A 15,533-nucleotide genomic window follows, 5' to 3' on the forward strand; every position below is an offset into this window, starting at 1 on the left:
CCCAGGTGTTTGCTGTGGTCTCCGCAACTTCACTGAATGGCTTGAAAGCAACACTCAAGCCATCCTCCTCTTCAGCTATTGGGTCTATTGCAGCAGTTCCCAACCTTTGGTCCTCCAAGTGTCTTGAATTTCAGCTCCCAAAATTCCTAAGAGCTGGTAAGCTTGCAGAGATTTCTGGGAGTTGAAGTCCAAAACAACTGGAAGACCAAAGATTGGAAATTATTGGACTATTGCCATGGATAGAAAAAGGGTGGCATTGGGTCCTCTTCTTGGTTCTCAGTTGTCCAGAATTAACCATGACTCCCAGACCTGAAGAAAGATGTAAGTGAAGCTCTCTTGTAGGCTCTGTTTTAGGTATAATTTATGTTCACTCCGTCCTTTGTTATTGACAGGAAATAAGAACTTTTGAGCCTCCCACACATTAAGATGTTTTATCAGGTTTTGTTGGTTTTGTTTCCTGTGGAAGATCTGAGCTCTCAACTGATGTTCTCTGGTCAGTGTCAGACGATGTGCAAAACCCTTGCTGTACCCTGTACTAAAACCACCTCTATAAGAGAAAACATCTTACCAACATTTTAGAAATGACTCCTTTAGTTTATGTAGCTCCTCCAAATCAGAATGCTTTTGCAGCCATTTGATGTTAAATACCAATTATATTACTACTAACTTCATTGATAATGCAGAATGTTGCAAAAGTATTTTTGTTCTGAGGCCTCAGTTATGTTAGCCTTCAGGGAGGGAATTCTTTCTGATCCCCTTTATCTATTTATTTGAATTCTTCCCTGCATGATGAGATCAAGGGAAATCAGTATTGATTGGTTAAAATAACTTCAAACAGTACAAATATTTTCAATAGACTGGAAACAGATTGAACAAGTTACCAAGTTAAAAATAAGTTAAGAAAATTAAAACAGTTCAAAACCATGTGCATAGATATTTTGGTGTGAATGATAGTTGTTAGGCCACCAAAGACTCAACAGTCCTCCATTGGAGTGCCACAGCTCAGAAGGCTCCCCCCACCATCCGGATGCAGAGAAATTGGACTCATTGATGGGGCATAGAGAAAGGTCATTCCAGAACCTGGGCAGATACATATTAGGGCAGTGGTTTTCAACCTGTGGGTCCCCAGGTGTTTTGGCCTACAACTCCCAGAAATCCCAGCCAGTTTGCCAGCTGTTAGGATTTCTGGGAATTGAAGGCAAACACATCTGGGGACCCACAGGTTGAGAACCACTGTATTACGGGATCCACTCCTTCCAGTATCAAGTCTTCGTACCGTTTCTTCAAGGCATCAGGAATGGGTACAATGAGTAGCCCTTCAACCACAGTTTGTCTGCAACAACCATAATCTTGAACCAGTATACTCAGTCCAGCAGCTTCAAGAGAGTTCACAATTCAGCCTGCTTTGCCTTTAGAAATATGTGATAGATTATATTGGTCATGGTCTGAGTTTTATAGGATTAAAATTGGGACCAGGCAGTGATTTCCTGTGCCACTAAAGTTGCTGCTCGGAGGAGAAGATACAGGCAATTCTGTTACAATTCATAGCCCTTCTAGTCAAGGAGAGTGAGGTAACAGATTTGCACATGTCTGGTGTTTCTGGGTGTCTCTACTGTCAGTCCGAACAACTTCTCATTAGATTCAGGGTTTAATACCTTCAATTTGCCTAAAAATTGATCTTTCACTTTTCAGCCAACTTCCAAAATTGACCACAGATAATTGCTGCCTGAGAAGAAGCATCAAATGGTGTCCTTCTACTCATTCTAGACCAATGGTTCTCAACCTGTGGGTCCCCAGGTGTTTTTGGCCTACAACTCCCAGAAATCCCAGCCAGTTTACCAACTGTTAGGATTTCTGGGAGTTGAAGGGCAAAACATCTGGGGACTCACAGGTTGAGAACCACTGTCCTAGACAGAACTATCCAAGGCCAACCAAGTTATTTTGACACACAAATAAAAATATTCTACATGTAATCTCTCCTTGGCAGTAAATAACAATTTGAACATATAGCAAGTAGTTGTCCATTTTTTATAATATCCAAAATCTGACTGAGGCAGCCATCCCACTCTGCCTAATGGTAGGGTTGGCCATGGTACTTGTTGAGCAAAATACTTTGATTGTGACAGAGACAAGAATAACCTTTCTATAAAAATTTTAATGGAAAGCCCTAACTCCCCAATTCCTAGACTTTGACTTTTCTCACTTGCCCAGTTATCTAGGAGTAACCTCAGCAATTATAGCAGAATCAGGATCGTGTGAGATCGAGAGCCGTTCTGACTTTTAGGGGTCTTACAAGAGAAACCTGCTCAGGAAAATCCCAAATTTTAGGATCAAAATAATAGATCTGTATTACTGGTGCAAATCAGGTTGCTTAATTGCATAATGTTCTTGGCACCCAAATGCACCCCTGTGCATGCCACACTGTGTTTCTGTCAGGAAACCACTGCTATTTTAGAATCTGGCCCCTGACAAATGTAAGCTCCTTCTAGTAATGCATCACACTCATGTCCATAAAAGCAAAATAGCTTGGCAGAGCCTGTAGCAGAGCTATGTACATATAAGACATCTGGAAATCGTCTCTAACAAGCAGAGTATCCAAATATGGGTACAAGGGTTTTTTACACATGGCCCCATATGAAACACATCATGCTACTGTCATATTGTAAAATGATGTTTAAGAACCTAAAATGCAAGCAAACATGTGTGTGATGTGAGGAATATGATGAGGCTGCCCAACAGAACCAGGTGTTCATGTCATGTCATAAGAAGAGAAGAACAAAATGTACATTCACCCTGTTGTGCTAATGGATTGATTTTCTGCTTTTGAAAAAAAAGGCAGGTTGGGTCAGTGAGACACATTTTGGTTGGAATACAGTTTCCAATCTCTTTTCGCACAGTAACATGGGGCTCATCTACAGGCTAGCCCAGTAAATCTGGACTGGTGTAGCCTCAAATCCAGCATGTACATTTTGAATCCGGTGCCATTGTCACCAGATTCTTGATGGTTTGGGATTGCATTGGTTCTGCTGGGATGTTACAACCCTGTGTTGCTACTGCTGCTCTTAGCCATCCTAGGTGCTCCATCTGAGTGCCAGACTGTTGCCTGTTGAATCTGCTGATGTCGGATAGGGGCACCTATGCAACTGGGAAGAAGGAAGGAGTTGATCTAGGACAGTGGTTCTCAACCTGTGGATCATAGAATCATAGAATAGTAGAGTTGGAAGAGACCTCGCGGGCCATCCAATCCAACCCCCTGCCAAGAAGCAGGAAATCGCATTCAAAGTACCCCAACGCTGACCATCCAGCATCTGCTTAAAAGCCTCCAAAGAAGGAGCCTCCACCACACTCCGGGGCAGAGAGTTCCACTGCTGAACAGCTCTCACAGTGAGGAAGTTCTTCCTGATGTTCAGGTGGAATCTCCTTTCCTGTAGTTTGAAGCCATTGTTCCGCGTCCTAGTCTCCAGGGCAGCAGAAAACAATCTTGCCCCAGATGTTTTGGCCTTTAACTCCCAGAAATCCTAACAGCTGGTAAACTGATTGGGATTTCTGGGAGTTGTAGGCCAAAACACCTGGGGACCCACAGGTTGAGAACCACTGATCTAGGGAAAGGAGTAGTGGTAGTGGTGCCCATCTGGATTGTAGATCAGGCCAAATAGGACCTGAAGCTCTGGGATATTCTGGAGTATCAAACCGACTTTGGAGCAACCCCCAAATTTACCAGAGATGCAGCAAAATCAGTTTAAAGTTAAAATACTCATCAGAAGCTGTTGTACATTGTGAAGACAGCCAGTGGTCCATTCACAGTGACTATGGGTTTTGGGACCATTGTAGACAAGTTTATGGAAAGGATTTAGATGACCTTGCTGAGGACTGAAAGTATGTTGCCAGAGATGGCATATAAGGATGTGGTTCTAACATTGCTTTGTCATAGGTTTAAGATCAGATATTGAATGGTGTCAAATGTTGTGGTGCTGAACCCTATTGCTCAGGCTGAACCCCAGAGTATATTCACTGCCTTCCTGGCATAAAATCTACCAGGCACCACTCCTGACATTTTAAAAGTCAACATCAGCATTAGTTTATTGCTACATGCCCAATTACAGAAGACTTGGTTCAGCTGTATGAAACATTGGCAGGTATAAGGCACAAGTCTGGTAGGTCCGGGTTTAAATCCCTCTCAGCCATAGAAATCCACTAAGCAACCTTCTTCAAGTCACAATCCCACAGAGGAAGGCAATGGCAAACCTTCTCAAAGCATATCTTATTTTTTCAAGACATTTGTGCATTGCCTCCCAGACCACAAGGGCTCCAAAGGCTATGAACAAACCACAAATAACAACACAATATGAAGCTGAAGGGGGAAATGATTTGCTGCGGGAACTTATGGAAATCAAAGACTCTTAATGATCGAAAGCCCAGGAATAAAATATTAGAGTGCATGTAAAGAGGTAGAAGCACTAAATCATGTGAGTGATTTACTATAAAGTCACCATAAGTCAGAGGAGATGTGAGCACATTCAACAACACCAACAAACATGAAACATCCCTATGCATTTCAATCCTACAAATACATCTTCCTCTACTGTAAAGCTAGCTATAAAGAAATCAGCCCATACCTTAAAGGTGAACTGGTCTTTAATGTAAGTTAAAGGAGAAATTGCAGTTGGAGCCAACTTCTTCATCTTTTTAAAACCAGTCAGAACACAAATGGTTTGTATCAGTATGATCTGAAAGAAAATATAGCACTCGATCTACAGGGTTAAAATGTCAGGAAATGCTGAAGTACATGTTGTTACTATCTGAGGATCCTTCCACAAAGTCATATAACGCAGAATATCAAAGTGGAATAACCCACAATATCTGCTTTGAACTGGGTTATCTGAGTCCATACTGCCCTATATCCCAGTTCAAAGCAGATAATGCAGGGTCTTATTCAGCTGTGTGGAAGGGGCCTTAGATGCAAGGGAAAAAACTGAAAATAGCACATACTTTGTGGAAAATAAAAGAACATGTATTATTTAATCAGAAGGAGTTTCATATAGTCAGAGCAATAAAAGCTAAAAGCAAATATTGGAATCAATTTAAACTTCATAATAACACTGAAAGTAATTGAACTCCATCATGTCCTTTGGAATTATTCTCCAGTGCTTTAGACTATCTTAGATTAAAATCTTTCTGCTCTCCACAGCAAGTCTTTGGCTTAAGCAGCCTTTCACTGTTGCAAAAGAGAAATCGTTTCACTGAAATGTATCTTCAGTATTTTACCAATTTTCATTGGAAAAATGAGGAAAGCCCTTAAGGGAAAGAAGCTAAAAAGTGTGTTTTCCCCTTCATATATATTTGCCAGGCCAATAATAGTTTTGTTGTAGAAGATTAAAGAATAGTAATAAAGCTCCGCATTTTACCTTCAATAGTGGACAGCTTCATGCTTCCAAGAAACTCATGCGCCTTGCGTGAGGCCGATCGCTCATTCCTGATAAAACAGGCTTATTATAGCTGCGAATATGATCCATTAAGACATTAAATCTAACAAGCATTGCTAAGAATTTTTCTGGATTCATGTTTTAATATAAGATTAAGCCATTCACAGCTCCTAGACACGCATCAGTTTGTGAGACGAAATCCAGACCTTTCTAAGCTTCTGATGCAATTTGCCAAACAACTTCACTTCCATCAAAAGTTGTAAAAATATGTACTTTAAAAAACAGGGTCAGTGGAGAAATGAGAATAGAATGTATCTGTTTGAAACAGGAGCTATGATACATCCTTTTGTTGTTGTTTATTCGTTCAGTCGCTGACTCTTCGTGACCTCATGGACCTTCCCACGCCAGAGCTCCCTGTCAGCCGTGGCCACCCCAGCTCCTTCAAGGTCAAGCCAGTCCCTTCAAAGATACCATCCATCCATCTTGCTCTTGGTTGGCCTCTCTTCCTTTTTCCTTCCATTCCCCCCAGAATCATTCTTTTCTCCAAGCTTTCCTGTCTTCTCATTATGTGGCCAAAGTACTTCATCTTTGGCTCTAATATCCTTCCCTCCAGTGAGCAGCCGGGCATTATTTCCTGGAATATGGACTAGTTGGATCTTCTTGCGGTCCAAGGCACTCTCAGGATTTTCCTCCAACACCACAATTCAAAAGTGTCTATTTTCCTTCGCTCAGCCTTCCTTATGGTCCAGCTCTCGCATCCATAGGTTACTATGGGGAATACCATTGCTTTAACTATTAAACTGATAAGAACAGATACTACACTTGATCTTAGTCAAAAGGCCGAGAAGCGATGCCATTGCTTTAACTATGCAGACCTTTGTTGCCAGTGTGATGCCTCTACTCTTCACTATTTTATTGAGATTGATCATTGCTCTGCTTCCAAGCATCTTCTAATTTCCTGGCTGTAGTCTGCATCTCTAGTAAACTTTGTGCCTAGAAAGACAAAGTCTGTCACTGCCTCCACGTTTTCTCCCTCTGTTTGCCAGCTATCAATCAGTCTGGCTGCTATAATCTTGGTTTTCTTTATGTTTAACTGCAACTTTTGCACTTTCTTATTTCACCTTGATGATAAGGCTCCTCAGCTCCTCCTCGCTTTCAGCCCTCAGAATGGTATCATCTGCATATCTAAGGTTGTTAATGTTTCTTCCAGCAATTTTAACTTCAGCTTTGGATTCATCAAGCCCCGCATGTCACATGATGTGTTCTGCATACAAGTTGAATAGGTAGGGTGAAAGTATGTAGCCCTGGCGTACTCCTTTCCCAATCTTGAACCAGTCTATTGTTCCATGATCTGTTCTTACTGTAGCTACTTGGTGAAGTTTCACCCAGAAAAAAAGATTCTGATTCAACATGGACTTGAGTTGAAACAAATTAATGCTGTGGAAATGGGAACCTTGGTAAGGTTTGACAGATCTGTCTCTTTGTACTCTTGAATACTTCTGATCTTGGGAGTGGAGATGAAGTTAAGTAATACACTCGGCCCTCCACATTTGTCAGGGTTAGGGACATGGGAAATTGAAAATCTGCAATTTTTTTAAAAAAAATGTAATTTTACACTTGAGAGAATACCTTTATAAGAATGTCTGGTTAATTTCTACTAAAACCTGATTATATAATCTCAGTGGGGGACCTAGAAATTCCTAATGTGATGTTCTCTCTAGAAATTTCTAGGTCATCCAGTACGACTCTATGGTCTATAGAAAACCTAAAATACCTATAGATAAAATTTTAATCAACTTTGGACCAATCAAATCCATAAAAGTCAAATCCAGAAATGTGTCAGCCCAACTGTAGTGATCTTTGCCAATGAAGTCTGGATTGATTTCTGGCAAAACACTAATATGGCATGGCTGGACTTGCAAAATAAAATTCTAAAATCAGGACAGTAAATAAAGAACAACACTCAAAAAACAGAGGAATTCCAGACAGGAAACAATCAACGATGGCTAACACCTCCTAACAAAGGATTCCCCCAGCCAAGCTTTAAAGCTGCAAGACTATTCAATGCTAATCAAGGTTGCCAATTGCAACATTCACAATTGCCTTTAACAGGCAAGAGTTCTTTCTCCTACCCTGGGCATTCCCACTTGCCTAGCTTCCAACACCTCACAACCTCTGATGATGCTTGCCATAGATGTGGGTGAAATATCAGGAGAGAATGCTTCTGGAACATGGCCATACAGCCCGGAAAACTCACAGCAACCCAAAAATAACCCTTGTTCTATTCCTAGAATCTCCAGTCAAAATTAATCAAGTTGAAGACAATAGGGAAGACTCTTCTCTGCCTCAGTCCTTGGAAAACTGCTGCCTTTCAGACTAGATAACGCCAGTGTCTCAGTGGGCAAACCAAGTGGCAGCTTCATATGTTAATTGTAATATATTATACATTTGAAAAAAGGTAAATGGGAGGAAATAAATTAATACAGAGCCCCTTTCTTTCCTCAGTTGCTATTCTCTGTTTTTAATGAGGCCCTGCATCCTCCTTACCTTTCCTTATGATTAGCTTGAAAAGAAAAAAGCTTTCAAGATGAACAGTGAAAACATCTCACCAAGGTGCTGATCTTTGCTCTTTTTTAATGAATAGCATTATTTGCACGTGAGTCCATCCATTTTTCTTCAAGGAGGAATCACAGCGTAGCGATAGTATACCTATCAGCAGCTTGGATGTTGTCTGCAACAAAAACTATGGTAAATCCCCTCTTTGTTCTGTAGATTAAATAAATCATTTTTGACCCCTGTTTGATGATACTATATCATTTGCAGTACACATGTGACAAAAGTAACCCATCATCAGTTCTGGTAGTAATTTATAGTTATTTCACAGGATAGTTTAAAATAGGACCCTTCCTTCTGGAAGACAGCTGGGGTCTTGTCCAGTTATTCTGAGGCCAGTCTGGAGAAGAAATGCTCCAGCCAGGATTAAGAGCTCTTTAACGCTTTGTGTGTGTAAAGAAGTGTGTTTTTATTTTGATTTATAGATGTCATGTTTAATTTCGTTTTAAAAGTCATGTTTAACTATGTTTAAAAGGGTAAGTATTAGTTACCAGTGCGTGGGGGATGGTAGCCAGCTCAGCATTCTGAGGCAGGTTGCCATAGTCACGAGGGCAGAGCCAACCACCATTTGGAGGAAAAGGAGGGAATGTTCTAAAAACAGTTTAGTCTGTGATCTGAGTCACAGGGAAGACACTGGTTCCAGGTGAGGGAAACCAGGGAAGCTCAGATCTCTAGTTGTGTCAAATTAATCAAGTTAAGTGACTTGTTTGGGTTTATTCGTAGAGTCTGAGTGGTAAGGGGAAGCAATCCCAGTTAGATCCAAAGTGATCAGTTGATAGCTTTGGTTGTAAGAGAAGAAAAAGGTTTAGACTGCTCAAGGAAAGGAGAAAGTATTTTGAAAGTGGATTCATCATAAGTTATATTTGCAACGGTTGAAGAAAGTTTAACTATGAGAAGTAACATTGTAACCACTAAGCTCTGTGCCTGAATAAACTTTTTAGTGTTCTTCAACATCCAAGCCTCTGTCACACATATTCTAAACTAAGTTACGCTACCATCTAAAGCGAATAAGAAGAAAAAGGGAAAAAAGATTCCCCTCTGCCTGAGATCTCCACAATTTGGTGGCAGCGGATATAGATATATATAATATATATATATAATTAATAAATAAAAAAATCATCCATCTCCACATCTCCGCAATTGGTATAAGAGGTGGGATTTCAAAAGATTCCCCCCTGCCTGAGTTCTTTACAGTGTGTGATCCATGGAGATGGTGGGAAGAATCTTCATGGTCCAGGATGGCAAAAGCGATTGGACCATCACCTTACAATTCCTGTTATTGTTGCCAATGGCTGCAGAGCTTCAAGAGAGCTCCTGGCTATTAGGCATCTCATGCTGACATCCATCCTCCTGGTCATGTGAGCACCTCTCATAATATCAAAATGGGACACCCGCAAAGCTTTCCTGACAATACTAGTATAGGCCCAGTCTTTCCACCTTTCCCTGTACTGACAAGCACAGGAAGACATGGTGACAAAGGTCCACATGGACAGTGGACCGCTTTGCATTGGAGCCAGTCTGTCCAGGCTGGTGTTTCACCTAAACTCCAGAGTATTCCTTGATTTTCCTTGAGTCCCTTTAGGTAAGAAAGGTGGGGTAAAAATGTTGTAAATAAAATAAATAAATAAATCAGTTCAAATCAGTTTATCCTTTTTTCCCCTCCAAAGGGAATTTTTATTAATCATTATTATTTTATAATACATAATCATAGTTACCATACATTTTCCTTTTCCATTCCCTTCTCCCTCCCCCACCCCCACCCCACCTCCATCCCTGTTGACAACTTAAACCTTATTTTCTTGTTACACGAGCCTTCTTTCCATTCTTTCCAATTTTTCTTCCAGATTTTGTCATATGGTTTAACAATCTGTAGCTATCTGCTAAATAGAGTCCATATTTCTTTAATTTTCTTCTGTTTGTCTGACTATGTTTTTTGCTTCTTATAATGTCCATAAGATCCAGTTGTATTTGATCCCACATATATTCATACCATTTTTCAAGTGTCCATTTCTTTTTATCCTTCCACCCCCATGCTATTACTGCGTGTGCAGCTCTAAACATTATCATCATTAATTCTTGGTCTTGGTCCTTAATTCTTCTATCTCCATATATCCCTATTAACAGAATTTGCATATTTATATCAAATTTTGTTTTGGTATGTAATTCAACCTGGGTTACAATTTGGTTCCAATTTTTTATCAGTTTATCCTTTACAAAGGAAGGCCCTGGACATCATGTAGACAGTTTTTGGCTAATGTAGGACAAGCCCTAGGGGTGCTTCTGCACTGTAGAAAAATGCAGTTTGATAACACTTTATCTACCATGACTCAATTCTATTAACTAAGCTGTTGTATTATAAACGCTTTAGCCTTCTCTACCAAAGAGTGCTGGTGCCTCACCAAATTACAAATCCCATGATTCCATAACATTCAGCCATGGCAAATAAAGTAGTGTCGAACTGCATTAATTCCATGTTGTAGATGCACCCTTAGTAATGCTTTCCTTGAAATTATACTTTGGAATCCTCCTAACAAGGCATTTTGTCCTTCCTATAGCAGGGCTCAAGGACGGCACTTCCAAAGTGTTAATTTTTGTTAGCAGGAAAGAGAAATGCTGCGATATTTTCCATTGGCAGCAGGGCTTTCATAGAGATTTTGTTTTGTTTTATTTTATGGTTATGAAGTCAGCCAAATGGTTCCTGAGAAAATGTGATATCATTCATATTGATTGTTAAGCGAGAGCGGCGCATATAGGAAGGCAGCCATCTTGCGTATAGATGTGTAATTCCTTTGGGTCAAGGCAGGCTTCCATCAAAAACTGTTCTTCTCGCAGTGTTTACATGACTGTGGCGGAGTGGGTGGATAAACACAGCTGGGGCACTGCCTTACATATTTCCAGGCAAGGGAGACTTGAAAAGAGAAATTATATCACCAAATTGTAGATAAGCATAATGTTATGTTTTCAGATGGGAATCCAATCAGGCTTGCAAATAAAGAAAAATCCAAATTGAAATAGTTGGAATTCTTTCTTCAATTGGCACTGTCTCATTAGAGACAAAGCATTCACACAGCATATCCATAACTATTCAGTATATTTATGTATTCTAAAAGCTAGGCAGAAAAAAATATGTACAGATATATCTACAACAACATTGTTTTCAGGGATGCCAGTTTTTCAGTGGACTCATCTTTAAAAGCTTCTGTTCCCTCATATTTCTTGGAAAGTGAGAGCAAAAATGTATTGATAAAAATGTAGGTGTAAGCTCTTTAGGGCAGGCACCCTTTCCCCTTTTTGCATCCATCAACCTGTAAAGTATCATATTTGCTGACCATGTTTGATAAATTAATAATTTGATTCCCATTGGTAATAATGCTTTAACTGTTTAAAGTACCAACTGCCTTATTGGGTAGGAATGATATGAGTCATAGTCCAATAACATCTACAAAGGCATGTATTTTCCACCCACATCCATGGAAGTGACTTCTGTTAAGCCTTTGACTTTTTGGAAAAATAATACAAAGTAAAAAAAAACACTATAAATTTTTCAGGTACATGCAAAATGAGCTTCGTATCCATGTGGATATGTTCCTGGACTTCACACAGGTACATGAAACAAGAAACTTTTCTCTAGCCTGAGGCTGTAGATGAAGGTATTATAATTCACATGGAAGTATAATGTCCAGTGAATTGTGTACATGTATATGCAGTCCTCTGAAATTGGGATGTTTTTCAGTGGTTTTAAGTGCTAACCTCACTTTTACCCTGTGTTTTTTTTCCCTCTTCTTCTCCAGGCTTGTTGAGGTTCATTCTCCTGATGCCAAACACACTCTGGTTTTACGGAGCAAGGATTCAGCCACTGCCCAGGCCTGGTTTCAGGCAATCCACTCTTGTGTCAGTGAGCTCATTCCCAAGGTCGTCTCCGAAGTCAGAGATCAGCTGGGGAAGAATGGAATCGCTGGAGGCCGAGAAATTAGGCATCTAGGGTGGCTGGCCGAAAAGGTAAAGTCCAAGGGTTTCCTCTTCTCTTCAACACCCTCTCTCGATGTTGTGAAAACTGTTTTGTAGAGATAAATGGAGAATCTAATGTTTTGTTTCATTTGAGCAGTTTTTCCTATGGACTTCATCAGACGGGTCTAGGGTTCTGTTTCCATGTTCTTTGGAAACGAAGCCCCACGTGAGTCCCATGTAGGCCATCACATGATGAAAGGGTACTTCCAGTGGGACTCTGGGGGGCTCCATTCCCATTGTGCATGGAAACGGAGCCCTACACCTGTCTTCACAAGTTGGCTGTTACCCGACTCCAAAGGAAGAAAAGTGGGGAAAAGACGGGCATCTACCGTGTTTCCCCGAAAATAAGACAGTGTCTTATATTATTTTTTGCTCCCAAAGATATGCTAGGTCTTATTTTCAGGGGATGTCTTATTTTTCCATGAAGAAGAATTCACATTTATTGTCAAAAAAAAGAAAGAACATTTATTATATACTGTACAGTAGTTGTCATCACAAACCAGTATAACCAGACAAACTGTGAATCCTATCAAGAATTTCTTGTTACTACCATTATTTCTATGGTACGTACATTTACCGATCCTGCATGCTCTGATGTTCTGTTTAGTGGGCATGCTTCTAAGCAAAAACTTTGCTAGGTCTTACTTTCGGGGGAGGCCTTATATTTAGCAATTCAGCAAAACCTCTACTAGGTCTTATTTTCTGGGGATGTCTTATTTTAGGGGAAACAGGGTATGCAGTAAGGATGTGGGATAATGTGTTGTCGAAGGCTTTCATGGCCAGGATCACAGGGTTGTTGTATGTCTTTCGGGCTGTGTGGCCATGTTCCAGAAGTATTTTCCCCTGACGTTTCGCCCACATCTATAGTAGGCATCCTCAGAGGTTGTGAGGTATGTGGGATAGCTGGCCATTCCACAAGACAGGGAAAGACATGAGGGAACAGGATAGGATGGTTTCCTTTGCTTTCTCCCTGTTCATGGGATGAGGTCCTATGTTTTATTAGTTTTCAGTTGTTTCTTCATGGAGTCTCATGAGATTCTGCAACATTTATATTGGCCCCATTCGTATAGGTTGCTGTGAATCTTTCGGGCTGTGTGACCATATTCCAGAAGCTTTCTCTCTTGACATTTCACCTACATCTGTGGCAGGCATCCTCAGAGGTTGTAAGGTTGCCTGCCACAGATATGGGTGAAACGTCAGGAGAGAAAGCTTCTGGAACATGCCCATACAGCCTGAAAGACTCACAGCAACCCAGTGATTCCGGCCATGAAAGCCTTTGACAACCCATTCATATATATGCGGAATTAAGTAAAATGTACATGAGCTACATAATCATCATTATCATCATTGGCTATTTTAAATTGCCCTGCCAGATGAAAGTCTATTAATTTGGGTGCCCAAATATTCCTCAGATTGAGCATCTGTATCAGTTCCCAGGCACCAGGCACCAAACATTGTTTCCTGTGTATTAAAAACAATTCTGGACACTCCACTCAGATCACCCCAAAAAAAATCCCATACCTCCCATGTGACCTATACATTGATTTCGACTATCCCACGCTCATCCAGTCATTCTAAATGTATCCATTTATGATTAGTATGGCTACAAACAAACAATTTTATTCATTCAATTACAGCAAATTATATTTTTAAATCGCTAAAGCTTTATAGCCAGTGAAAACAGAATTGGGGTGCCCCACAGTTCCTCATTAAATTTCAGGTATAATGTGCAGGCTGTATTTTAACTCACAACCTTGCAAATGCTCCAGCTGGTCAAGCCAAAACAGTTGAAAAGGGATGCTAGTGCAAGCCTACCCTCCACATGTGCTGAAAATTCATCCATTCATTCCAGTGATGCAGTGATAAACAGATTAAAATTTAACTTATGTAGATTAGCATAAATTTATATTTTTCTTTAAAAAAAAAGAAGGTGCAATGAATCAATTTATTTAACAATTTAACATAAATGTGTTAGCACTAACTATGATGTTTCAGATCTACTATTCTGGGATATTGTACTTGGTGTGCAGGTGTCACAGAGGATGTGCAAGGCACATCTTGCCCCAACACACATTTAGTGTATACATGGAGAAATATATAAGAAATAGTACAGTAGGTATGGGCAACTGTGTTGGGGTGGTGGCCAATCTTTATCCCTGCACCCACAGTGGGCATCACTGATATATTCTGGATGACTTGCAGTGATCATAGGACACTTCCAGTTTTGATGTTGAAGTCCCGCCTCCCAGTTTTTTGGGGTATTCTGTTTGATAATATGTTAATCGTTGTTTATGTAAGAAACAAAGCACAGCTACTGCTTGGTTGCATAAAAATGTGTGGTTCTGTGGTTTAAAGTATTCTTAAGTCTGGACTCTGTGATTTTCTTTCAGCTTCTTACCATTTTTCTAATGCATGTTTGGGTTGACTCTGGAGTCTTAGAGGTGACATATCTCCTGATACAGTAAGAGTGTTCCATTTGATTCACATTTGCAAATGGGATCTGTGTTTGGCATCTTTCTAGAAAATATGATGCAATGTTAAATTTCAGGACAGCAAATATTTTTCATACTGATTGACCGTTCTGCTGTTGGAGATGGTGGTATTATAAATAGTTATGATGATCCCATTGAAACTTAAAGGTATCTCAGCTGTTCTTAATGTCCCAAGTCTTCAGACTCAGCTTTTTTGATGAACAGCTTTGCAAAAGAAAGTCAGTCCCTGTGGCTACTGAGCTCTTTGCCCATTTAGGGTTTCAAGAGGAATGGAACTTGGATGCTACTCAGAACTGTAAGCTGATGCCGAAGTGTGAAGCTTTCATAACACTTGGTTGCCCTTTGTCTGGTATGCATCGCATGTCTGTTATTCACCTTCAACTTTATGTGACCCGTGCCAGACAGTTCTACTTGAGATCAATTAAATTAAAGTTGTAAGGAGTAAAGAGTAAGGAGTAAAGAGTAACTGCAAAGAAACTAGGGAATGTGTTTTTCCTGTTTGTGTTGTTATTGTTTCAACGCTGTATCAAACTTGTAGCCTTTTGATTGCTTGCAAGACCCCAATTTTGTTGTTTCTTGAAAAACAATATTGACTTTTCCAGCTCTCTTATTTTTGTAAATAACAAAGTTGGGGAATTTCTTCTCGTAATGAAATTCTGCCATAGTGGATTGGTAAGATTTATTTATTTTGAACCTGCAAGTACATATTTTCAGTTGTACCATTTGTCAAAATAGTGTGATATGTATGCATGTGTTTATGTCTCTGTGTAGCTCTTATTCCAACCTTACTGTGTAGGGTATTTATGGTGCAAGAACAAGTGAAAGACAGAGAGAAGGAACATTTTAGTACAGCAGGAACAATCCTTTAGCAAGTGTCAATGTTGTCTGTGAAAACATACATACTATATAATTCAGCAGATAAATAGCTATGATGTGGTTACATGTGCCTTACAGAGAATAACATGTAACCACTCATGCAATAAATGAAGGGTAAGAA

At 40.0% G+C, this 15,533-nt stretch overlaps 1 protein-coding gene and 1 pseudogene across 1 annotated transcript in view; one reads left to right on the forward strand and one right to left on the reverse strand.

The window, feature by feature from the left end:
• The window catches only part of sntb1 (syntrophin beta 1), a 135,125-nt gene that overhangs the window by 90,318 nt on the left and 29,274 nt on the right, over window positions 1-15,533 (forward strand). Inside the window, exon 3 of the mRNA XM_062980060.1 lies at window positions 11,828-12,035. Within this exon, the coding sequence (XP_062836130.1) occupies window positions 11,828-12,035 (208 nt within the window). The remainder of the gene's footprint in view (window positions 1-11,827; window positions 12,036-15,533) is intronic.
• Window positions 6,184-6,275, reverse strand: LOC134299047 (U2 spliceosomal RNA; annotated as a pseudogene).

The sequence above is a fragment of the Anolis carolinensis genome, chromosome 4 (genome assembly GCF_035594765.1).
Source record: "Anolis carolinensis isolate JA03-04 chromosome 4, rAnoCar3.1.pri, whole genome shotgun sequence".
In the NCBI taxonomy this organism is placed as follows: Eukaryota; Metazoa; Chordata; class Lepidosauria; order Squamata; family Dactyloidae; genus Anolis; species Anolis carolinensis.